General features: G+C 43.9%; 1 protein-coding gene across 1 annotated transcript; it reads right to left on the reverse strand.

Moving 5' to 3' along the window:
* LOC310774410 (histone-lysine N-methyltransferase SETDB1-B-like) lies at positions 1-27,116 on the reverse strand (the record flags this gene model as incomplete). Its single annotated transcript, XM_083634479.1, has 23 exons — positions 1-118; positions 2,137-2,225; positions 3,092-3,336; positions 3,485-3,578; positions 3,663-3,793; positions 4,226-4,465; positions 4,623-4,792; positions 5,016-5,132; positions 5,222-5,312; positions 8,121-8,382; positions 8,606-8,887; positions 9,465-9,516; positions 17,542-17,671; positions 17,887-18,022; positions 18,257-18,447; positions 18,666-18,739; positions 20,348-20,549; positions 20,675-20,842; positions 21,114-21,228; positions 21,354-21,461; positions 24,799-24,830; positions 24,931-25,097; positions 26,914-27,116. The coding sequence occupies 23 exons, from the start codon at positions 27,114-27,116 to the stop codon at positions 1-3; spliced, it is 3,417 nt and encodes a 1,138-aa protein (XP_083490605.1).
* Between the last annotated feature and the right edge of the window lie 29 nt (positions 27,117-27,145).

A 27,145-nucleotide genomic window follows, 5' to 3' on the forward strand; every position in this document is an offset into this window, starting at 1 on the left:
TCACAGCAGTCTTCCTCTGCATTCGGTGGATCCGCAGCGGCACAGCAGCTCCTTGCCCTCCACACTGCCCACCTCATAGTTGTAGTCCCAGGTCAGCTCGCTCCCGGCCTCGATATGTCTGCACAAAGACACCAGCAGGCCAGTCAGTGGAGAACAAGAGAGCCTGATCACATTTACAGTAGGGATGGAGGATTCCACTTTTTTGGAGTCGATTCTGACTCCTTGTGGAATTATGGAATCGATTCTAAGTTGATTCGATCTATTCCCATTCCGATTCCAAATTAATCAACACACAAATGTAAGGGGTGTACAATAAAACTAATTTATTACTACATCATGACCACAAAATGATACAAAACTTGGTACAAATGTTCTATAAAGTCTGATCAGTGGGTTTTCATCTATCTATAGATAAATTTGGTAATGTGAACTCTGTCTGTTTTAAGAATTTCGGGCGGCCACAGAAAGTTCCAGAAAGTTTTTCCTTGACAGAATATAGCCGTTTTCACGGCGCCTTTCCCACATGCAGGCATTAGACCACGTTCCGGTCATTTTGCGGTACAAAGCGCATGTGGGAAAAGGGCTTTGGTCTTACCCTTGGTTCACACCAGGCGCTATTCAGAAGCAGCGCTTAACAGAAGCTGAGTGCCACGCTAAACCGGTCACACCAGAAACACTCTCTTTTCCTCAGCACATCGCTCGGCTCGCCCTACCCCCACTCACAACTTGCATTGACTTCATGCTGGCAGCTCGGGTGCAGCGCGCTGCATGTTGAAAATTAGAACAGAAGCTGAAAGTATCGCTGCAGCGTGGCTTCAGCGTGGCAGCAGCAGCATACCAGACGGTGATGGGGGAGGTGACGATGGACTCGACGGTGGAGGTGTAGAAAAGTACCAACGCTGCATTTGGCACCTTGAACTTCCTCAGCCGCCGAAGAAAGTACATCTTCGGTGGTGCCTTCTTGGTGAGAACTCTGATTTTCAGCTCCCATTTCAGGTCCCGGCTGATGATTGAATCCAGAAAGTGAAAGGTCTCCACAGTGTTGACTGGGGAGTCACCGAGGGTGATCGGGGGAGGTGGGGCTGTGTTCTTCCTGTAGTCCACAACCATCTACACTGTCTCCACTGCCTGTACGCAGACTCATCACCAGCAGAGATTAGCCCTATGAGGGTGGTCTCATCTGTGAATTTCAGGAGCTTGACATACTGATGGCTGGAGGTGCAGCTGTTGGTGTGCAGGGAGAAGAAGTATGGAGAGAGGACGCCGCCCTGGGCAGCTCCAGTGCTGATGGTCCGGGAGTCGGTGACATGTTTCCCCAGCCTTACGTGCTGCTTCCTGTTCGCAAGGAAGTCTGTGGACCATCTGCAGATGGAGTCGGACATGCCCAGCTGGGGGAGCTTCTCGTGCATCAGGGCTGGGATGATCGTATCGTAGGGCGAGCTAAAGTCCACAAACACAGCCCTGGCATAGGTTCCTGCAGTGTCCAGGTGAGCAAGAATGTAGTGGAGGGCCATGTTTATGGCATCATCCACAGACCTGTTGGCTCTGTAGGTGAACTGCAGGGGGTCAAGGAATGGGTCCATGATGGATTTTAGGTAGGACTGGAGTCAAGATTTCAACAGTTAAATTTATTCGTAGAATCGATGGAATTGAGAATTGACTATTTTGGAGTCCACTAGTTACTAGTACCAGTCATAAGTAGTGTAAGCAATGCATTTATTTTGGCACACTGCTTGCTATTGCTAGATTGATAGTTTGATCTGCTAGTATGGAAGGAGGACCTGGTACTAAAGAAATTGGGTTGCTTTTTTAATTCATTAACATATTTGGTATAGAGGCCATGCAGAAGTGTTTATTTTGTTGTTTTGGTCCAGTACCAGTAAATGGTCCTCTTTGTGTCACAGGAAGAAATAAGTATTTTAATTTCTACTGCCAGGGCCTGATATTAAAACAAACACCTAGTATATACAGTAAAATAATAGAGAAAATCCCATTTCTAACACCGGTTAGCTGGCACAAAGACAACAAAGTACGCCTCCCAAAGCCCAGCAGTGATCCCTGGCCTTTGAGGTTGATGAAAATTGTCATCAAGGTAATACGTTCTATAATGAATTTAAGATGTTTTTCAACACTCACTTGCTGGCAAAGAATGCCACCCAGGGGAAGCGAAGGTCATGTGTGTCCACAAACACATTCTGGACAAACAGGTTAGGACTACAGCTATGCTGCAATGTAGCGAGGAGACAAAGACAACAATTTAAGAGATAAAAAAGATAGTAATAATAGAATGTGCTTCAATGACAGCAAATGGTTATAGACAGACTAAAGGCTGTTTCACACTGGTGCAGATCTCCGTGCGAATAATCGGCACGGACATTCGCAGAAAAATGTTTTAATTAGTTGTAATTTGAAGCTTGCACACCACGGCCAAACATTCGTGCGGCATTTTAATTTTCCAGATGGACATTGACGTCTGCGGATTTCTGCCTGCGGAAAATACGTTTGACAAATGAAATCCTTTGTTTACAGCTGATGTCATACCTCCACTACTCTTGCCAAACCCGACTCATCAATTTGGTTTCTCAACATCCAATTTTATATGACAAACACCATGACGATCAACACCGAAATCAAGGCCAATAGATCTTCAGATCGCCTTTCTGAGAAATATCCAAACAACAAGGGAGGGGGTGGTGGATGGGGAGAAACAGGAGCAGCAGATCCGTTCACAGCGCTAGCTGATATGCAACCCAAGGCTCTATCAGGCTCCTTTATGGATAGTTGTGGCTCTTATAAATACTGTAATTATAATAATTATATTATTATAATTATTATATATTATAATATAATTGCGGAAGTATGCGGTGCTGTCCTACTAGACGGGAGCCCGGGAGGGACACCAACTACTAGTTACACTGAAGACAGTTTTTCCGCTGACGGAAAATGAACATGGGACTGCAAATAATTTGCACTGGACCTGTGTGTATAGGTTGCAATGCGGAAAATTCTGACGAAATTTCGTACCGCATTCCGCCTCCGCACCGCAGCTGTGTGAAACGGCCTTAAATGAGAGACACGTTAAAACACGTACGTTAAGGTATCGTCCGAGGTTGCCCTCCAGCTTGGCATCGATGATGTAGCAGAACTCTTCACCATCAAAGAACAGCCGAGTGTTTTTGTGAGCATTGTCTCCCCCTCCAGGCTGTTTCTGCTGCCCGGCTTTGCACCCCGGCCCTCCCCCGGCTCCAGGCGTACCTTTCTTTACCGTCAGGCTGTGGCCGGACTTGAGGGCGATGCCATGTGTTGACTTCACCACTACATGCCTTTTAGGCACACCTTAGCGAGAATGGCACAGACAGATCACAGGATCAGAAGAGGGCAACGGAAAAGTGAAAACCGTGTGGTCAGGGATAATCAGTGCACTGTACATTCGAGTGAGCAGTATTTTTTACATTTCTACCTCTACCTCCCCCCCTCTATTCACCGTGGGTGAGTTTCTCTCTGTCCTTGTTGTCCTCAGATCCCGAGCTGATGGTCTGACCGTCATCGCTGTCAGAACTCTCGCTGTCTCCAGATTCCTGTGATGGTAGACACAAGAGGAAGGTTATCAATCAGCTTACAAGGCATAATATAAAATCTTCCAACACTTGCTCCATACTCACCTTCTTGAGCCCTTGGGTGGTAAGCCAGGAAGCCACTTTGCTCTTCCCCGTCTCCTCCGGCATGGATGGTGGGTTCTGGTCATCTGTCGCCTGTGCTGATACACTCAACCCATCTTTACTGTCTTGACTCCCTGGTGCAGGATGGAGAGAGGCGTGTTGAGAGACAAAACAGAAATATCTTCCAAACCCACACAAGAAACATTGTAAATGTTTTAAAGACAGGTTAAGGGAGAAAGGCTCATAAAGTTTCCCCATAATGTGACAAGTGTTTGGCATAGAAAGATAACCCATACAATTTTTAAATGTCATGATATCTTTTTAAATTGTACACTCACACTCAAAGCCACAAACTTTAACACTCTGATTCAAACTCAGTTTAACACAATGTTCGAGTTGGGGGCATAGAGCTGTAACAAACACAGCAACGGAGGGGAGGAGGATATTAGCTGTGGTCAACTTCCAGTCTTTGATTTTATTCATCAGTGAAATAACAAGAAGAGATCAAGGTGAGGAAAACAAAAATTAAATTCAAACCAGGTCTAATAACTGCCTTGGTCTCTCACCTTTGCCCATGGCACTGTTGGAGCCCTCAGGCTTCTTGGGTCGGCCTCCAGGGTTACGCCCAACCGATGCTAAGGCAGATGGTTGGATTTTCATCCTGGAAACGTCCACACCACAGTGGGCCTCACTCTCATAGCCCTCCTTGAACTTTTCCACGCTCTCTATATGGTCCAGGTTAGCAAAGTACTCATCGCCCATCGCTTTTCCCTCCTTGTCTGCAAAGTCGTCTGTCAAGATCTTACCTGGTAAAGCGGGGGAAAGGAGAAGAGAAAGTGCTTGAATCTAGTTGTCAGGTTATAAGCTTATCATGAATACACAATAAGGTCTAAGTGTGCATGTTTTATACCCCCCCCCCCCCCCCACGCCCAAACATTCTGAAAGTCTCTTCCTCGCCCTCACCAGCGTAGATGCAGACAAAGGAGCCCTTGGCCACATCATCCAGACAGCGGATGCCCCAGCCTTTGTTCTGGGTCTTGAAGAGCTGGAGACGTACCTGCAGGCCGTGCTGCACCAGCCGGTTAGTGCACATCTGAACGGAGCATTTGCACCGCTTATTACACTCATAGATCCTGAGTGAGAGGGAGAAGACAAGAGAGAGAAACAGGCAGAGACAGAGAGATAATGACTTCTTAGACAAGACATCTGCAGAATAAGCTTCTTCATGTTCAACACTAATACTTTTTTCAGGGGTGACAGCAGGTAGAGCAGACCAGGAGTGGGATATGCTTTGGTGTGTGTGTGTGTGTGTGTGTGTGTGAGACTGCTCATGTTGCACAGGCATAAATGTCTGACCCTGTGGGCAGCCACTCCTCTAGTCGTTTGTGCAAAAATCCAGTATTTGTGTTGATCTGTGCTCCTGGAGTACAACATGTAGCCTGAAAGGTCAGCTGGTGGCAAGAGCATTTGGACCTGTAATGAAAACAGAGAAATGTCTTCATAGAATTAACACTGGGAGAGAGGTGAATGTTGAGGGGTTAAAGGTGATCAACCCGACTAACTTGTCTCTACAGCCGTCAGTGCAGTCACATCCAACCAGGAAGTCTGTACTAGTGTTGATGTATACTCCATCCTCAGGGATGCGCTCCTTACCTGGGAAGATGAGAGGAGACACAAATGGATCAGTCCCCTACAGTGATGGCTGCAGGGGGGCAGCATTTACTGAGATAACTATGTCATAATATGAATAGGTTGGGTGATTGTACAGGGCAGCAAATATTGCATTATTTGTGTAGCTTTATTCTAAAGTTTTTAACTTGTTTATTGTGTGTTTCTATGGTGACAATTCAATTTGTATGAATGGAGTGATGTATGAATGGACATAGATGGACTAGTGTCCAAATGGATCTTTCCTTTATTAACATCTCTGTGTGATCCTTACTGTAGGCTCGATGATCTCTATGTGATCTCTATAGCTGTTTCTAAACATGCAGTGAACTCCTGATCATAATCAGACCTTACTGGAATGGACTGCATGTTTAGCACCAATTCTCTGTTGTGGGCGCCCTCCTGTGAGAGCGGATCATAGAGACATTGCAAAACGCGTCATCATTCAGAAGCCACGCCCAAGACAGGGGAAAATACAAGGAAGCACTGCCTGACGACTGCAGCCATGGATGTAGACTGCAGCTAGCAAAACAAACCGCGGCTAACCGGGGCGAACAGAGGAACTCCCGTCAGATAGAAATAGTTTTGCGGGGTTTTACAGGGATTTGGACAGTTTTCTTTTTAGATAATGTCAAAAGATTATTTCAGTACACTTCCTCCAACGGAAAGGGAAAGGTACATCGAGAAAATTAACTCAGTTGGCCTGGAGCAGTGTCCCTTTTCATTACCCAAACAACGCTGGATAAACGATCCCACACAGTGGCCTGAAGTGAAATATTATGAGATGAGCTTTTAGGCATGTTTAAATTAATGAAAATAACGCTGGTGTAACGTCAGACAGATGCCATCACACGCGCTGGCGTTCTCCTATGTCACGTAGTTGCACACCAAGATCATATATATGGAAGATGAACACTCCAACTTACTTCCTTGACAGCTAAATCCACATTTTCCATTATTTCCACCATTAATGTCCCTGTGCTATTTAATAATTTCATGAACCGATGTAGTTACGTGGCTGGATTATTTGGAATAGAGCCAAATTGGTGAGTAAACAAGTAGCCTAAAAGTTTAATAGTTTATTTTCCTCCATCTGCCAGTTTAAAAATTTTACGAGATGATACTGCACATTAGGCTATTGGGTGATAAGTGCCCGTTATTAACGTTCACGTATATTAATTAATCTTTCACGCATTTCAATGAATTAAACGAGCAAACTCACGAACAGCGTTTAGTAGGCTATATTTGCTTTGATCATCAGCCTGACACAGCGGTGCAGGTGGGAGAGATCAGATGAGAGAAGCCGCTCACACACTCGTCTCTCCACTGTCCTGTTATTATTGCCCAATGCCCACACACGTTTTAAGCAGCATTGGTTTCTCATCAAGGCAATGTCGAGGCAATATTGGCTCATATTTGTGTCCGCAAATGCAGATAGGAGCGTGCATGTTGTCTGTGTTTCAATAACGAATGCGTCACAAGCTTGCCCAGAATGACGTGCCGAACAAATAGGCTATAGGCGTATTCCTGCTGCAAAGTCGATCTCTGAGAACATTGGAATAAAGATCGACTATAGAGTTATAAGAGTAGAATACTACAGGAATAAATGCATTCAAAACATTTATTTAGATCCAGAGCAGAGAACTGTAGCCTATATTCTGTTGCTTTTGCGCCCTCCTCTGCAGCAGGCAGCAGCACTGTGCCCCGCCCCCAAACCACGCAGAGCTTTTCCTCATGTTTAGAAACAGATTAACTGGTTTATTGAGTCATGTCTAGCAGGGTAACTCCAGGGAATAACCAGACTTGATTCAACGGTTATAGGCCAGAGTTCATGTTAAGAAGGGGCTTAAGTGATCCTTACTGTAGTAGGCTCTATGATCTCTATGTGATCTCTATGTGATCGTTACTGTAGGCTCTATGATCTCTATTACCTTTTTTACATCAAAAGTCCCACTAGTACACATGTTTTTGTTACCCAGGAAAGCAGCAGGGGGTAGCAGCAGCAGCATCACCTTTTAAACTTTTATATCCCACTCTCAACCCGCGTTTCTCCACCGCTGCAGGCTGTCTCTTCCCCCTCCCTTTTCCCTTCTTCTCTCACGGCGCTGTGTCAGGCCACCCAAAACAAAATGGAAACTTGCGGGTAAAAATGTCAAACTAATGTCATTTAAACAAGTAAATAGCCTGACTGATGCACGTTGGAGGAGAAAAAGGTGTTTCAACAAACGAAGCAGTAAACATTGTATCAACAATACTGTTTGTGATGTTAAGATTACAAAAAATGGCTGTAAAGCATGACTCAAAACATCTAACGTTACAACGAAGGTTTTATTTTTGAGAGAGCTAAAGCGGACGATCTACTTACAGTACTGTACATTCTGGCTGACTTGATGCTGTCTGCGCCTGGACTGTGGGGTGCACTCGTGCATGAGATGCTTTTTTTTCTCGGCATATTCCGTCAATGTAAAATAATTAACCGTTAAGAAAGTTGAATTTCAGGCTGTGGGAATCACTGAATCTCACTGACTCACGCTGGAAAAGGGGCGGCAACTCAGGAGGATGAGAAGCAAGGTCGGAAAATCATGGGTTGGACCACCGGCAAGATTTATATCGCAAGATTTATATCGCCAGCCGGAGCAGAGCCGCCGTGTAAAAACCCACCTCACTTGCAGGGTTGCTTTATCTGCTAAACGGCCCGGCTTGGAAACTTTTAGACTGAAGAAAATGCCACTAGTTTAGTGGGATTTTTGGCCAGTCTAAAAGGGGTTTATGTGATCTCTATGTGATCCTTACTGTAGGCTACGTTAGGAGGTGGGGTGCCATCGATCTCGTTAACACAGGACAGTGGGATATCCTCCTTTCCATCAGTGATGTCTGGAATGTAGTAGCAGGGACTCTGTGGCAGGAAGGGCCCGTCCACCAGCACATTGGGGTCCAGACAGAACATCTCTAGGAAAATAAAATCACAGCGCGTCTGGAAAAGGTAGTGTTGGATCTCTGCCATGTTACGTAGGCAAAGCCCGCATGGAGCTTTGTAGATCACGTGGAAGGATATCTGAGAAGGGGGGAAAAACAGAAAAGGGCTGCATATGTTGTTGTTATGGGAAAAGAAACTTAAAGTGAAAGTTGAAAACACTACACTTCTATTTCAAAGCGAATGTAACCAACACCTTTAGTATGAGGTAAGGAAGCTACATTGACCTAAATCCTGAGTCCTAAACCTCCTCCTGTCTCCATCCCGCCACAGAGAGCAGTCCTCTGCTGTTGGTGAGGCCTACCTTGCGGTTGACTTTGCGCCGTCCCGTCATGCGTCTGAAGTCGTAAAGTAACGGGATAAGGAGAGGGTTCTTTCCTCTGTGTTTGTCTGGCCTTGTGGGCCGGATGCGATTCAGACAGGCCGGCTGGCAGGTGTGTGCCATGTAGAGGATGCGGTCAGTCGGGGCTTTGTAGGAGGAGTGATGTGGGACGCTGGCGACTTTATGGGTCATTGGAGGAGGGGCAGGAGGGGCAGGAGGGGCAGGAGGGACAGGAGGCATCATCAGCAGCGGTTTCACGATGGGCTGTGTGAAAGTGGGGGTCACACCAATGGGGAGAGGGAACGTTCTTCCACTTTGGATTGATGAACAAAAGATGGGGGAAGAAAGACAGAGCGAGAGAGTTAAGATTCAAGATACAATAACTCAAATATCTAAGATGAGATCAGCACTCTCTTATTAATAATAATTGATTGGATTTATATAGTGCCTTTCTAGACACTCAAAGCGCTTCACATATGAGGGGAGGGAGGGGGAGGGAACTCAACTCATCCACCACTGATGTGTAGGACCCACCTGGGTGATGCACCAGAGCGCTCACCACACATCAGCTATCATGGTGGAGAGTTCAGAGTGTGGAGAGTGCAGCATCACAGTTTAACTCATAAATTCGGATACTTCCATCTGTTTTACTGTTCGTCTTTGCTCTTTTCACTGTGTTGCACTGTACAGCACTTTATAACCTTTCTTACTAAGATGAATCTCATTTAGCAACTCATTAAGTTGTATAGTAAGATTAGATGACTAGCTAGCCTCACCTTTGGAGGGAGCTGGAGCTGGAAGCAAGAGACTGCATGACTTCAGAGGCATGAGTCCCTCCTACCCCAGGTACAAATGGAGAAGTACTCTTCTTCGCCGTCTGTCGACGTGTATTACTAGAAGACAAAAAGATATAAAAAGTGTCAACACATCCTTTTAAATCTTAAGTTTTTTTATTGTCTCGTCAAGTAACTATATCTCAAGTCCAAGTCGAGTCCACATTACCCGAGTACGGAGTTATTGAACATGAGCGTGAATCCACATGTAGGTGGATCACACGTGCCTAGCCTTGTACGACATTGAATAGAGCTATCAATATGAATATAGCTATCAATATCTTATGCCCAATTAGGGTCTATTACAACAAAATGACAAACAAAAAACGGACTTTATCAATTAACAAGTCTGAGTCCTCGTTTCCAACTTTGTCCAAAGTTCCCAACGTCTGAATGCATGAATGCTCGAGTCCAAGTCCGAGTCATCAGTGCCAAGTCCAAGTCCAGGTCCAAGTCGAGTCACGAGTCCTGAAAATGTGGCCAGGACTCGAGTCTGACTTGACTACAACACTGTGTCAAGACCTGAAATGAAAATCCCAAGACTATTTTTCACTTTCAATCAATCAATCAACTTTCAATTAGATATGGTAACCAGCAAAATCAGCATAGAAACAAAAGGCTACTCGTTTAATTTCCAAATCTCTAACACTAGAACAGTGGTTCCCAACCTTTTTACACCAAGTACCACCTGAGAAAGTAGTTGGCTCTCCAAGTACCACCATATGACCGACGTTAAAATACAGTCTATTCAGCTATGCACAGTTCACGCAGGAGGCAAATTTATTCCAACCTGCAGCCTATGTGCAACCTGCAGCAGCTGCACTTGTGCTGGGTTGACTGCTGTCTTCACCTCCTTGTGCTTCATCGTTGCTGCTCTCCTCTACTACAGCTCTTTTACGATTCCCTCCTGTTTTGATCCACTTTAGCATCCCTCCTCGTCTTTGTTCACCACTTGTGTAACCATGCGGGGCGGGCAGGTAATTGTGCATGCGCAACAGGTATAGTGTCCGTCAGAAACAAATATTTGTTTCTAAATCTCAAGACAACAAAATAAACCTCAATTTCAATGATCACAAGTTTATTTTCATTCGTAGTATTATTTTGATAGATAAACATGTTTTACAATTGATTTTAAAGTTGGGTTTATTTCATAATTTAAACATTGGGATTCCAGGGATCAAGTACCACCAGCAGGGGGGGGCGCAAGTACCACCTACCTTGAGAAACACTGCCAATAATATTAATAATTATTATTATTATTTCACTTTCACATGTTTGAAAACTACTACTAATGACCACCATGGATTTTGCACAAAAACTTTTTTTTTTTCACAGAGCCTTCCAAGTACCACCAGCAGGGGGCGCAAGTACCACCTATGGTACGCGTACCGTAGGTTGGGAACCACTGCACTAGAAAATACCTCTTGATCGCTCATCTAAGTAATATATGTCTAGGTTACGTGTGAACCAGAGATGGTCACAAGGCATTCTTTGCAAGTCCAAGTCAAGTCTCAAGTTTTTGATCTCAAGTCAAAACAAGTCTCAAGTCTTTGAGCTCAAGTCCAAGTCAAGTCTCAAGTCTTTGAGGGGCAAGTCCAAGTCAAGTCTCAAGTCTTTGTGCTCAAGTCCAAGTCAAGTCTCAAGTCTTTGTGCTCAAGTCCAAGTCAAGTCTCAAGTCTTTGTGCTCAAGTCTAAGTCAAGTCTCAAGTCTTTGAGGGGCAAGTCTAGGCCTGCACGATATGAGGAAAATCTGCGATGTGCGATAACATTGTTCAATATATCGATGACGATACGACTTGCGATAAATAAACAAATATTAAAGGATGCATATTAGCTATACAGTTCCTATGTCTTTCTGCTTTAATAATCTAATAGACCCCAAACATAGCCTATGCCCACTGAATAAAGAAATGAAACACACACTGACTCTAGCTGAAACTACACACAGCGTGTTTGGGCTTTGGCAGAGGGGCGGAGCGCACTGTTGCAAGGGAAAGGTGTTCACTGGATTTACAACACAAGACAAAATGATCAGATGCTGAGTGGGAATGCATGACGCATGTAAATAAACCCACTTTTGTTATTCATTGCGTTTCAGGCAGTCTTTGCGATGTGTTTATTGCGCATGTTCGTATTGCGATGACGATGAAAATACAATTAATTGTGCAGCCCTAGGCAAGTCCAAGTCAAGTCTCAAGTCTTTGAGGGGTAAGTCCAAGTCAAGTCTCAAGTCTTTTAGGGGCAAGTCCAAGTCAAGTCTCAAGTCTCAAGCTGATCTACTCTCCTTAATTTTCATGGAACATGACTGTATATCTATTGCTGGGGATTTCAATATTCATATTGATAACCCGAATGATAATTTTGCCAAAGAACTGAATATCTTACTTGACACTTTTGATCTGTCTCAACATGTTTCAGGGCCTACTCACAACCGAGGCCATACCCTGGATTTAGTTATTACTAGGGGCTTTAAGTCCTCTTCTGTGTTGACTATTGATGTTGCGTTGTCTGACCATCTTTGCATCTTTTTTGAAATGGAAATCTCCCCTGAGATCATTAATAGGTCACAAACCGTTAAAAGACGAGACATTAATGCAGGCACCAGCGCGCTGTTTATGGAGACATTTTCTTTATCTCCTCCCACATCAGCTTCTGTCAATGACATTCTCGATAACTTCAATTCAACAATTCTGAATGCTATTGATAGTGTGTCGCCTGTTAGGTTAAAAATGCTGTCTGGCAAGATTAAAGCACCCTGGCGAAATTCTGCATCCGTTAGATGCAAAAAGAAAGATTGCAGGAAAGCTGAGCGTAAATGGCGGAAAACTAATCTTCACATTCACTATGATATTTACAAAGAAAGCCTTCACTCCTACAACCTTGAACTGAAAAGGTCAAGACAATCGTTCTTTTCCGATATAATTAACAAAAATGTGAACAATGCATGCACTCTATTTGCCACAGTTGTTAGACTGACCTTTACCCGCCTCTCTGTGTAGCACCTGAGTTCCTCTCTACTGTCAAATGTAATGAGTTTGCTGTCTTTTTTACGGACACAATTATTAATATCAGGCAGGCTATTAGTGGCTCCACACCAAGAAATGCTGTGACATCATCCTACCCGCAGATCCCTAGTTCGATAAATTTGTCCCAGTTCAGCGTTATCGACCATGACATCTTAGAGGAAACTGTGCAAGGCCTTAAATCATCTTCGTGCTGTCTCGATACCCTTCCAACAAGCTTTTTTAAAAGTTTATAACTGTCTGTCGTCGGACCTATTGCAAATAGTTAATAGCTCCCTTTTGACCAGCACTTTTCCTGAGTCCCTGAAAACTGCAGTTATTAAACCCCTACTAAAAAAGCATAGCTTTGATGCATCGGTAATCAGTAACTACAGACAAATATCTAATCTCCCCTTTATAGCCAAAATAATTGAAATGGTTGTTTACCTACAACTCAATAGATTCCTAACCTCAAATGATCTCCTAGATAAACTCCAATCAGGCTTTCGCCCCCATCACAGCACAGAAACCGCGCTTACTAAAGTCATAAATGACATCAGAATGAACAAAGACTCAGGCAAAAATTCGATTCTAGTGCTACTGGATCTTAGCGCTGCATTTGACAGTGTTGACCACTCAATTTTATTGGACAGACTGGAAAACTGGGTTGGGCTATCGGGTACGGTCCTCCAGTGGTTCAAGTCCTATCTTCAAGACAGGAAGTACTTCGTCTCCATTGGCAATTACACATCTGACCTAACTAGGATGACTTGTGGGGTGCCTCAAGGATCCATTATGGGGCCTGTTCTCTTCAACCTTTACAGTATATGCTCCCTCTAGGCCTAATTATGCAAAAAAACTAAGTAGCCTATCATAACTACGCAGACGACACTCAGTTGTATATAACTCTTTCCTCAGCTGACTATGCCCCCATAGAATCATTGTGCCAGTGCATTGATCAAATAAATAACTGGATGTGCCAGAATTTCCTACAGCTAAACAAAGACAAAACAGAGGTGATCGTCTTTGGCCCCAAAGAACAAAGGCTTAAAATCACTGCATGCCTTGAGTCTCGATCCCTGAAGCCTAAGGATCAAGTCAAAAAACTTGGCGTTAATATTGATTGCGATCTCAACTATAATTCCCACATTAAGTCAATCAGAAAATCAGCTTTTTATCATCTTAAAAATATAGCAAGAATTAGGGGATACATGTCCAGACAGGATCTAGAAAAACTAATTCACGCCTTCATCTATAGTAGGTTAGACTACTGCAATAGCCTTTTCTCTGGTCTCTCCAAAAAATAACTTGGGCAACTTCAACTCATTCAGAATGCTGCTGCTAGAGTTCTAACGAAGACTAAGAAAGCTGATCATATCACTCCAGTTCTTAAAGTCCCTGGAAACCAAAATCCACAAAAACCTTCTAACTATTAAATTTAGGGTCTTATGTGAGTAATTGTGTGTCTCAGAAAGTGGTTTACATTACTTTCAACCCTAACCCCAAAAATCGACACTTTTCTACAAGGTCTGGATTTCCATTTCCTCATTGAAGAGAGCGGTGCGCGCGGTGCTAAAATGCATGATCTTATCACGTCATAAGATTTAATCTAATCACACACACGCATGCACGCACGTGCGCGCACACACACTGACACACACACAGTAGCGCTGTGCACTCGCAGCGGCAGAGCAGAGATCTCTTCCTCTCTGTCAGTACGCTATGCGCGGAGCAACGCACGAACACACACACACACCCCATCTCTTTCCTTCTCTCTCTCTCCTTCTCTCCCTCTCTCTCCGAGCAGTCTCCTCCGAGAGAGAGAGAGAGAGAGAGAGAGAAATTTCCCTGCTGCAGACGGGACACGCCCACACAGTCCGCGGGAGAAAATACACTCTGAAATATAATTGATTCTCATGACTTTTGCCATGACTGTCAAACCTAAATTTATATACTTTGCGACGTTCATCATCGTTCAAATTTGGCTGGTGGCCTGTGATGTGATGAACTCAAACTTCTAAATAATTAAAAAATATTTCTGGTTTCCAGGGACTTTAAGTCCTTACACTGGTTGCCAGTGTGTCATAGAATAGATTTTAAAATACTGTTATTAGTCTATAAATCACTTAATGGCCTAGGCCCAAAATACATAGCTGAATTGCTCCCACACTACGAACCGTCTAGAACTCTTAGGTCAACAGGGTCCAGCTTATTAACTGTCCCTAGGATCAAATCAAATCATGGGAAGGCTGCATTTACCCACTATGCTTCTGCTAGCTGGAACAAATTGCCTGAAGACCTCAGATCTGCCCCAACCTTACTTACATTTAAAAATAGACTAAAGACTTTTATGTTTACCGTCGCTTTTAACTGCTGACAGCTACTATGCAAACCCAATGAGTCCTCTATAAGTTTTTAGCTCTTTTTGCAACTGCTGCGCCTGTTGCTTAATGCACTTTTTATACTCTTTTTTAGTTGTTTTGTTGTGATGCTTTTAAATGTCAATTTTATTCTCTTCTTTTATTCTTTTATTATCCTGTCAACCATTTTATGTGAAGCACTTTGAATTGCCTCTGTGTATGAAATGTGCTATACAAATAAACTTGACTTGATGTGACTTGACTTTGACCTCAAGTCCAAGTCAAGTCTCAAGTCTTTGAGGGGCAAGTCCAAGTCAAGTCTCAAGTCTTTGTGCCCAAGTCCAAGTCAAGTCTCAAGTCTTTGAGCTCAAGTCCAAGTCAAGTCTCAAGTCTTTGAGGGGCAAGTCCAAGTCAAGTCTCAAGTCTTTGAGCTCAAGTCCAAGTCAAGTCTCAAGTCTTTGAGCTCAAGTCCAAGTCAAGGCTCAAGTCTTTCAGGGGCAAGTCCAAGTCAAGTCTCAAGTCTTTGAGCTCAAGTCCAAGTCAAGGCTCAAGTCTTTGAGGGGCAAGTCCAAGTCATTTCTCAAGTCTTTGAGGGGCAAGTCCAAGTCAAGTCTCAAGTCTTTGAGGGGCAAGTCCAAGTCTAGTCTCAAGTCTTTGAGCTCAAGTCCAAGTCAAGTCTCTAGTCTTTGAGCTCAAGTCCAAGTCAAGTCTCAAGTCTTTGTGCTCAAGTCCAAGTCAAGTCTCAAGTCTTTGATCTCAAGTCAAGTCTAAAGTCTTTGAGGGGCAAGTCCAAGTCAAGTCTCAAGTCTTTGTGCTCAAGTCCAAGTCAAGTCTCAAGTCTTTGAGCTCAAGTCCAAGTCAAGTCTCGAGTCTTTGAGGGGAAAGTCCAAGTCAAGTCTCAAGTCTTTGAGCTCAAGTCCAAGTCAAGTCTCAAGTCTTTGAGGGGCAAGTCCAAGTCAAGTCTCAAGACTTTGAGCTCAAGTCCAAGTCAAGTCTCAAGTCTTTGAGGGGCAAGTCTCAAGTCTTTGAGGGGCAAGTCTCAAGTCTTTGAGGGGCAAGTCCAAGTCAAGTCTCAAGTCTTTGAGGGGCAAGTCAAAGTCAAGTCTCAAGTCTTTGAGGGGCAAGTCAAAGTCAAGTCTCAAGTCTTTGAGGGGCAAGTCCAAGTCAAGTCTCAAGTCTTTGAGGGGCAAGTCAAAGTCAAGTCTCAAGTCTTTGAGGGGCAAGTCCAAGTCAAGTCTCAAGTCTTTGAGGGGCAAGTCCAAGTCAAGTCTCAAGTCTTTGAGGGGCAAGTCCAAGTCAAGTCTCAAGTCTTTGAGGGGCAAGTCCAAGTCAAGTCTCAAGTCTTTGAGCTCAAGTCCAAGTCAAGTCTCAAGTCTTTGGTCACAAGTCCAAGTCAAGTCTCAAGTCTTTGAGCTCAAGTCCAAGTCAAATCTCAAGTCTTTGGTCACAAGTCCAAGTCAAGTCTCTTATGGATGAGCATTATATCATCTGCTGGATGCCATCCGGTCTGTTTAGAACTCTGCATAGCTAAAAGCAAATAAAAGCATGTGCTGTATTACCCTCACTCCTTTATCTATTAGAATACAGTATCAACATTGATTGGATGACATTAGTAGACATTTCCTTAATGTTAAGGCACACCATTTTTTTTTAAATTAAACAAAGATTGTTCACAAGTCCCAAGCCTCAAGTCTAAAGTCTTTGAGGACGAGTCTCATGTCAAGTCTCAAGTCACTGTGTGTGTGTGTGTGTGTGTGTGTGTGTGTGTGTGTGTGTGTGTGTGTGTGTGTGTCTGACTTAAGTGCGACTTAAGTGCGACTCAAGTCCAAGTCCCCATCTCTGGTGTGAACTAACAAATAGTGTTTAAATAACAACATTCTAAGCTGCAGTGTGATGTTATCATTAAACACCTTTGATTAGAACAAAGTGCCTTCAATAGTACAGTCATAGAAAGATGGCTGAGCAGCATTACTCACTCAACACGTGTAAGCTGAGCAGCATTACTCACTCAACACGTGTAAGCTGAGCAGCATTACTCACTCAACACGTGGAAGCTGAGCAGCATTACTCACTCAACACGTGTAAGCTGAGCAGCATTACTCACTCAACACATGGAAGCTGAGCAGCATTACTCACTCAACACATGGAAGCTGAGCAGCATTACTCAACACGTGGAAGCTGAGCAGCATTACTCACTCAACACGTGGAAGCTGAGCAGCATTACTCACTCAACACGTGGAAGCTGAGCAGCATTACTCACTCAACACATGGAAGCTGAGCAGCATTACTCACTCAACACGTGGAAGCTGAGCAGCATTACTCAACACATGGAAGCTGAGCAGCATTACTCACTCAACACGTGGAAGCTGAGCAGCATTACTCACCCAACACATGGAAGCTGAGCAGCATTACTCACTCAACACGTGTAAGCTGAGCAGCATTACTCACTCAACACGTGGAAGCTGAGCAGCATTACTCACTCAACACGTGGAAGCTGAGCAGCATTACTCACTCAACACGTGGAAGCTGAGCAGCATTACTCACTCAACACGTGGAAGCTGAGCAGCATTACTCACTCAACACGTGGAAGCTGAGCAGCATTACTCACTCAACACGTGGAAGCTGAGCAGCATTACTCACTCAACACATGGAAGCTGAGCAGCATTACTCACTCAACACGTGGAAGCTGGGGAAGCTGTGGTGTCTGTGGAGGCATTACTCACTCAACACGTGGAAGCTGGGGAAGCTGTGGTGTCTGTGGAGGCTGCGTAGGCGAAGGCACAGGTGTTTTGGAGGGAGATGCTTCTACATACTCAATGTACTGGACTACTGGGCCTTTACTCCTCAGTGCTCCTAGGGATTGAAGTGGAGAGTGAGAAATTAGATGTGGTAAAACATGTACAGACTGAAAATAATGTGTGAATAATACAGGAAAGCAACATACTTTACAGACAAGGTGTGGGACATTCTGAACAATTGAGACATAAAACATGGTATTAATATATATGACTAATCTGTGTCTATGTGTGCGTGCATGCATGCATGCATATGTGTGTACTGTATGTTACCCATGTTTGGTCGTGTCCTCTGCTGGTTAGGGTTAGCCAGCCTCTTCTCCTCTGTGTTGGCAGTTGTCTGCTTCAGGTTGAACATAGGCTCCAACCTGGTGGACCCTCGATAGATCCACTCACTCTTCTTATTATCCTGATCAAACCACACAATACTGGGAGTTTACTAACAGTTTCCAACCGTCAACCATCCAGCACATTTACTTAAGAGCAGACACTGGATGGGTAATGGTGTAATAATTTGCATCTCATCACTGTGTTGACTGAATTGATGTAGATGTTGATGTGACGGTCATGAACAATGCTTTTTGTTAACCAGGTGAATGTGCAGTTAGTTATATTTTCCTCTCTTCTGATGTGGCAATCATACCAGGAAGAGGATCTTGACCAGGCTCGCATCCACCTCCTCTACTTTGCTCCTCCACCAGGTTCCCTCCCACTCCGTCTTGATGAGCTGGCCGACCTTTAGGAGCACCATAGGCCTGCTGGGATAGGCAGTGATATACTCCCCGATGAAGTCACGACACGACGCATCCTCTATGTCCTCCCATGTACGCAGGACTGTGAAAACAAGAGATATGACATCAGTTATGTATCTATCGTGTTAGTTACCATGAATTAATTGGCTCTTTTTCCTCAAAAGCCTATATAGCCAATGTCAACATCCTGAAAGTTAACTCAGCATTTAGCCAACATTGTTTAATTTCTTCATTATCAGACAGTGGGATATACTCATCCTAACAGAGAGATAGAGAAGAAGAGAGAGATGAGTTACTTACGCGGTCGGTAGACAGGGAAGAGCTTAGGTAATAACACATAAGAGGCATAGCCATCATCAAAGAAAATCAGGAACCTGAAACACACAACCAGGATATCAACCAAGAAGCAGTCATTCAGCACATTCCCACACTCCATTTTCCAGCTCTCCTCAGCGGGGTGGGACTGGGATCAAAAATTGGCCCTGGACTTTTGTTCAAACCAGCCCACCACAATGGTATGCTATTTCAGTCCTATAATGTACTGTATACAGTATATCACTATACAGCTCACTTTAAATCTTAAATTCATAAAATTAAAGGCCTCTATCTTCCCAAAAGCGCTAATTTAGCGTTTGCGCCCCTTTAACACCGTGCGCAATGCAAATTGGGGGCGGACACAAGCGCATGCCTGTGATAATTGTACTGGGCATTGGCTGCCACAAGCGAAAGCAGGCGTTTCAGCGCTAAAATGTGGTGATAGATGGCATTACCCCATCGTCAGTAGCGCACAATTACTTTGCGCTAAGAGCTTTGAAAAGGACCTTTTACGAGCAAATACCTCGCGCTCTTGGAGCGCACCCGTAATCTCCGTGCAGCGCAGCGCAGTGCAAAGTAGAATTCCTTTTGGAGATGTCATTACGCACAGCCTAGACATCAAATTATGCTGCTAAAATTGGGTATTAGCAGATAATTCAGTGAGGCAATCAACTATAACTCACTGAGAAACTTTTATCACATCGCAAAGAGGGAAATGAATTGAGAAAACTTGTTGGACAATGGACATTGTCATTACCTTCATAACCATCGGGAGGGTCGTTGGCACCACAGACGATCTGTCAATAAGCTGAGTACACTCTATTACGCATGGAGAGAATTACAGCATATTGCATGCCTCGGCGAGGCAGCCTCGCGCAAACAGCCATAGCGAGACGGGAATCTGATTGGTTTTGATTGACGTAATGTCCAGCCTTGCCTGGACATGCCTGTGAATAATTCTGGTAGTTAAGACCACCCAAATCCCGTTTGCGCAGACATTTTGGGGCGCAGATGATTTTGGCATGGCTCTAATTTGCGCTTGCGACAGGTGCCGTGAGGTTCCGCATCCCGGCCGAGAATTGCATCCCCAACATATTTCGGGGCTGTTTTAACTTAGAAATCAGGGAGGTCACACCTGCCAGCCAATTATATCACTTTTAAACAGTTACATTTCTGTATAAATCATTACAAGTATGCTCCCGTGAGGTGGGGATGCTTTTTTTTCTCTGCTGGGCGGGGGAGCAAAACTCGGCAGAACACCTGGCGGACGGCGCAAGGCGGAATGCTATCTCCCGTGACTTAAGGCACGCGCAAACAAGTGGGCAAGCGCTATTAGGGGATAGCGCCTGTCGGAAGATAGGGGCCAAAGAGTTTTAGCACACATGACTCATACAACCACCATCACTGCACTGTGTTAATTCTTTTCAGAAACGGGGAGTGTCTTCTGTCGTCAAATTCACTCACGGAATGATGCTACCATGCGTTCTGACCTAATGACCCCCTGGAGTCCTTTTCTCTGTGTCAAGACATTCAGGACCAGTCAAGAAACATTCCCAACGATCTGTGGGCCGGTCTATCGGTCGGACCACATATAGCCGGGAGAGCCGGGAGCTGAGACATTGTCCTGATGGCCAGTACATCCCTGCTCTTCAGCTTCCTCCACTCACCTCATACGGTTTATGTTGTTGGGCGTCTCTGCTACTACTCCAGCATAGAGACACACCAGGTTTCCATCATCGTATTTGGCAACCACACGGGCCCCCACCTTCAGACTCCCCAGAGTAGGGTTATAGTTGAAAGCCACGTGATTAGCATACACCCGTCTCTTCCCTTTGTCAAACTTCACTTTGTACTTGAATGTACCGTTCCCTAAAATGCAGACAGGGAAAGTTGTGTAAATGATAGAGCAGAATAGAGAAGAAGCATAGAATAAATTCAAGTTGTCTTTGGGTGAAATCCCTAAAGAACCTAGATCAAGCAAAAGGGTAACACACCAACGGGGAGGATTTCAATGAGAGTGCCTTTGTGCCAGGTCTTGGAGCGTTTCTTTCCCAGAATGATCATGCCTACTTTCAGCTCATCCTCTTTCAAGGCGGGGTTTGGCTGGGTCGGCGTGTTGGCTGGAGCCTGGGACACAAACACTGCTGGCATGGAGGTCACAGCTAGGAGGAGGTAAATACCACACAGTTTTATTATCAAACATGTTCACAAAGGTATGGTGCATGCAACAGCCACCAGCCCAGTAGGTCTTGTCTGAGTAGAAGATTATGTTTGAGATTTCAGGTGTGTTTGTGTGTGTGTGTGTGTGTGTGTGTGTGTGTGTGTGTGTGTGTGTGTGTGTGTGTGTGTGTGTGTGTGTGTGTGTGTGTGTGTGTGTGTGTGTGTGCGCGCATGCATGCACGCATGTGTGCATGCGTGTGACTGTGTATTCACCTGACGGGTGTGGAGGATGTGTTGGAGGTCGGAGTATTGCAGGAACAGGTGAGGCCCTGTTGACTATGTTGACCAATTTTTGCACCTGCTGGGTGGACTTCTGTAACGCTGCGGACTGGCCAACAGACAGGACCTACATCAACATCCTTTCATACTGTGCAGTGTTTCCCATTCTTAGATTTGTGCTGACAAACCCACAATATCCAGTATTTCAGAATTTTAGTCGTGCTATGTCTGTACCAACACAAACTGGATGGAGAGATAGCCGGCGAGCCTGCCGGCATGCAGCTCCCCAAAAATGTGACGGACCGTCGAGTCGACATAACTGATGTTAACAGTGCAAGCATACTATAATGTAGATGGGGAGATAACAGGAGAGAGTGACTGACAGCTATGCCCAAGTATAATGCACTCCATTCTCTCCTTGCGCTAAATCACGAGTGAAATCACAGAATGACTCATTTTGCTGGGGACCCCACTGGGACCCCCTCCTCAAGCTGATGTTCAAGTATGTAACTGCCTCTGACAGCGTCCCAACTCAAAGCTCATGTCCAAGCATGTTTCTCTCTTCAATGACCAGATGTAATACGGTAGTCAGCTAATGTTGCAATCCATTAGCTTATACTAGATTGAGAGAGTTTAGTACCTGACAAAATTATAGTTAACTAGAACGACCGCACCGCGGATATATGCCTCCACCAACAAGTGAGCAGTCGACATCCATGTCTGTCGAGACTTTGACGTTTGAGCAAAATGTGAAGAAATTTCGTCAAGGTGTTACTGAGATATGGCGTTACCGAGCTTGGAAATGGCGTCCGTGGGGTTAGTGACCTTGACCTTTGACCAGCAAAATGTATCAGCTCATCCTTGAGTCCAAGTGGACGTTTGAGGCAAATTGGAAGAAATTCCGTCCAGGCGTTCCTGAGATATCGTGTTAACACATTCACTGCCAGCCGTTTTTTTCAATACTGTAGGTAGGTTCTGCCAAGGGCTTTTTTTGAGGATTCTGGCTCATCTTTCAAGAGCCGAGGATTCTTTTCTGCTAAGATTTTGTGAACACAAATTATCTCAAAAGAACTAATAGAATGTGTGCTTTCTCTGTCTAAAAGAGTTAGTTTGTAGAGTTAGTAGTTATGTAGGCATTAGCACTTGAATACAGCATGGTTTCAGCGTCTGAAAATTTAAGCTGAGAAAAATGCCTTTTTGTGAAATTCGATAGAACAGTCACTTTAACCATTCATTTTTGGCATCAGTAAGACGTCAGACATCTAAACAATAGTTTTGAACAGTAATTTCCTCCATAACAGCAGGAAACCCCCCTCTCCTTCAAACTCCTCCCTCCGTGTGTGTTCTCCTCCTGCCTCCCTGGCTCTGCAGCGGGCGTGTCACAAGCGAGTTGCTGCTGCTGCCTGTCTGCTGGCGGCCGCTCTTTGGGCGAGTCTGGATGGGCTCGCTCGTTTCTTGGGGTTTCGGTTGAGAGCTTTGATGAAGCTTTTGCGATTCTGGTCTTATTTATGCTGCGTGTTTCAAAGTGTGTTCCACCCGTAATCTATTATGCAAATTTGCAATCCCCCACCGCCAGCTCCCTGCGCGAAAGCGAAAGCGTTTTCGCCAATCCATTTTCATGAGAATGGCTTCCTCACGCGGCTGTTTTTGCTTGGCTTTCTCTCGTCTGGAGAGCACTGTCGCCACTTAGTGGGTCGGTAAAATAGATTATACACATTCAATACCTCCCATATTTTAATATGAGATGTAAAAGCGGTTGATCGACGTCCCACCGTCAAAAAAAAAATAAAAAATTTTAAGACGAGATATCTCGTCAACGGCAGTCAACCGTTTTTTTTTTAAGACGAGATATCTCGTCAACGGCAGTGAACGTGTTAACAAGCTTGGGAATGGCGTTCGTGAGGTCACAGTGACCTTGACCTTTGATCACCAAAATCTAATCAGTTCATCCTTACGTCCAAGTCAATGTTTGAGCCAAATTGGAAGAAAATCCGTCAAGGCATTCTTGAGATATCGCATTAACGAACTTGGGAATGGCGTTCGTGAGGTCACAGTGACCTTGAACTTTGACCACCAAAATGTAATCAGTTCATCCTTGAGTGCAAGTCGACATTTGAGGCAAATTTGATTAAATTCCGTCAAGGCGTTCCTGAGCAGTGTTGGGCAAGTTACTCTCAAAATGTAATATACTACATATTTCCAGTTACTTTCATTTTAAAGTAATAAGTTACTTTACAAAATTACTGTCTGTGTAGCGTAAATCGTTACTTATTACACTACTTTTGCATTACTTTCACCAAAACAATAGCAGTAGCAGAATGACATCGCCGACCGGGAACCAGAACCAGAAAATAATTTCAACCATCTTGAAGTCAATGGTCCATTTTCTAAATCTTTTTCTTTTGTTATTGTCATCTATAGTTACTTATTTGTATAAAAACACACAATTTGAGTAGGAAAGAATTGTATCTTTATTTAAATATGTGCTTTGACAATAAAAAAAGTAATTAAATTTGTAACTTGTGTTACTTGACAAAGTAACTGGTATAATATTACTCAAATCCTATTGTTAATAAGTTATATTACTGAGTTACTGCTAAAAGTAATATATTACATGTAATATGTTACTTTTGTAATGAGTTAGCCCCAACACTGTTTCTGAGATATCGCATTAACGAAGTTGGGAATGGCGTTCGTGAGGTCACAGTGACCTTGAACTTTGACCTTTGACCACCAAAATGTAATCAGTTCATCCTTGAGTCCAAGTCGACGTTTGAGGCAAATTTGATTAAATTCCATCAAGGCGTTCCTCAGATATCACTAACAAGTAGTCAATAGTTCAGACGATAATAGAAATTGTTGAAGTTGAGGTCCCACGTCAAGCAAAATTATGTGTTTTAGGTATTTTTCCAGTTAATTTTATTGGTAACTCAAAGCAGAGGACTTTGATAGATTTTGGACTCCTGCAGGCCAGGAGGATGATAGCTCTGTCCTGGAAAAAAATGGAAATACCATCAATACAAGTTTGGAAGAGGGAGATGGCAGCCTGTATGGCGCTAGAACGCCTGACTTATATAAGTAGAGGAAGGGCAGAAGATTTTGAGAGGGTATGGGACCCTCTGATATCATTTCTAGCTCGTTGATGTGCAGTTTTTTGTTTTTTATTTTTTTTGTCTTTGTTTCATTTTGTGCTATTTATCATTGTTTTGCTTACCGTAGTTTAGTTTTGTCTTCTTAATATAATTATGTAGTATGTGAATTTGATTACTATTGTCTGTATGTATGTGTAATATATGTGGGGAGAAAAATGTGAAACTGAATAAAAAATATTGTGAAAAAAACAAAAAACAAGTAGTCAATAATCCCCCTTTGCTGACACTGCTGTAAACTGACAACCTGTGGGAAGCTGATATCAGACCAGCCGACCACAAATAGATTCTCCACATATATAAATCAACACATTGCAATGTTTTTGTCTGCCATGCACACACTTCTTTTCCACTGCTACACTGCATTAAACATACACATCCCCATGCTTACCATTGACAGAAATAACCTAAGAACCTCTGGGAAACTGCTGAGTATAAAGTATGAATGCTGAAAAGCCAATGAGATGATACAGTGGGAATGTGGTTGAATATTGATAAAGTAATGTAACAGAACTCATAATTCTTCTCACCACTGCATCCTTAGGAGGCTTAGGAGGAACCACTGAAACATTGAGGAGAAACAGAAAAAGGACAGATAATTACCTAAAGGTTTTAATGGCAGTGAATGGCAACTTTTCTCATCACAAAGGAGCACAACTTACAGCAGCCAACAACAATGACGTCGTCGTCGTCGTCGTCGTCTATCTCGATGACCTCAGAGGACAAGGCCCCTCCTCTGCCCCACTCGTCCTCTGAGCTGCTCTCCCGGTAGACCAAGCCATTCTGATGGTAATAGGCCTTCAGTAAGTTCTCGAACTCCATCACGGATCTGAGGAACAGTGGTGAGGAAGCACATTAGCATACAATGCCCTCTATCGTTGCAACAGCCTAAAAACTGTGCTTAATGCCAGGCGCAGCGCAGATTAGTGGGTGTGGACCAGCGCACTCGATATTTTGGTGTCGCGCTACAGGTGGCCTTAAGCATTATAACCACGCCTTTTAAGCGTAAAATTATGCACAACCTGCTCATTGGTGAACTGCAGTTACTCAATGACATTCTTCCTTTCGAAGCTCCGATCTACTCGATCCATGTCCGGGTTTCTCTTCATGCCAATTTGGATATCTCAGCACATCACAGATCATAACCTGAATAAAACAATTCAACCTACAGCCAGGCAAATACAGATCTGTTCAGCATGGCTGATGCAGTCTCCCTGTAGCCTACAATATAGAACGTTAACTATTACTTTCACAATAGTGAACAAGCACCCCTACTCGTCTCATTCAGGGCAGGTAGTTTTATAACTTTTAGACGACCTGCTGCACAGGCTAAATGATGCACATAAATATAGCCTAAAGTCATTGTATAAATGTGTTTTTATCTTAAAAGTACATGTGAAGTAAGCCAAGTCTTATTGGAGTGGAGTCCGCTCAGCGGACATCACGCTATCACTCATCTATATCACATCTATATCACGTTAACTTTGCGAGGGATATATATACCACCTGGATTACATATATGTTTCACATAGGGTTGTGTTTTCATTTTTATGTTTTATTTTGTCCAATATTGAGATGTTCCAAAATTGCATCTTGTGTTAACATACATATTATTTATATTTACCACTTAGTCTATTTAGGCTGATTTGGTTGCTATTTATTGTCGAAATGTATTAGCCTCAATGCATGCTGGGAGATTTCACATGTGTGGCTTTGGTAGGAGGAGCGCACAGGTAGGATGATGCAACAGCCTCTGAATGACAGGGGCTCAAAACTACGGTATAACAACTTTTTTTTCATCAGTCATTGTGCCTGTCTGCATGAGAGAGAGGGAGTGAGAGAGAGAGAGAGGGGGGGGGGGGGGGGAGAGAGTGAGATGGCAGAGGAGAGCTCCGCACAATTATGCACAGTAGCCTAATATAACCGGCGCACTGAATAAGGCCTGGTTTTGAAAAGCGCTATTGGCGATATTGTTAGGTATTTAAGGCCGAAACGCCCACTCTGGCCTATTCTGGCACTGCGCCACGCCTCTTCGGAGTAAAGCGCATTTCGGGGCCTAAAACCATGTTGCTATCTTCCCGAGGCAGGCGCAAGGCACGTTTTTTTTGCGTTTAACGCCAGTTTTTGCGCCTAAGGCCACTGGGAAGATAGGGCCCTACAGTATATGCTCAAAAACATCCAACTGCCACAAGGCCTCTGTTTCTCCGTTTCTCAGAAATTGTGAATGGAAAAACAGAATCGGTGTTTAAAAACTGTATTAAAACATGAAAGGAAAATATGTCCATCATAAGATTTTGTCTACTAGACTGCTGTAAAATGGTGTTTCTGTTATTATTTCCCCTTTATTTTAAGTACCCCAAAAATGCTGTTACTTTCAGTGAACTGTCTATGACAAGTTCTGAGCAGATCGTGTGTGTGTCTTCATCCAACAGTCTCTTTTTAGATAAAGCCCAGTCTACTACTCTACTGTCTAATGAAATAATCTGAAACTACGGTAGTTTTAGATTCACCCCAAACAAATTACCGTAAACTATCAATCACGTAACATCCATGCTATTATAATTAAACGGTTAAAATCATAAACAGATGAAGGTTTTGTAGGCCCATTCAGTTTTCATTGGGCCCTACATGTTGCATCTACTCACTGTTTGGCATCGACTAAGAGCATCTCTGTCTTGGCGTTCTCCTCCTCTTTCTGCTCCACCCATTCCTGGAGCTCAGCCAGCTGAGCCTTTCTCCTCTGCACTGGCTCGCTGTTCTCCACCGCTTCCTCAACACACTTCCTCAGTTCTTCCAGAGACATGCCCATCTCCTCCTCCTGATCGGAGTCCCAGTCCTCCACCTCCATTCTGAGGGGGCCTGGGGGTCCCCCGCCAA

The sequence above is a fragment of the Poromitra crassiceps genome, assembly GCF_964638095.1.
Source record: "Poromitra crassiceps genome assembly, chromosome: 1".
Taxonomy (NCBI): domain Eukaryota; kingdom Metazoa; phylum Chordata; class Actinopteri; order Beryciformes; family Melamphaidae; genus Poromitra; species Poromitra crassiceps.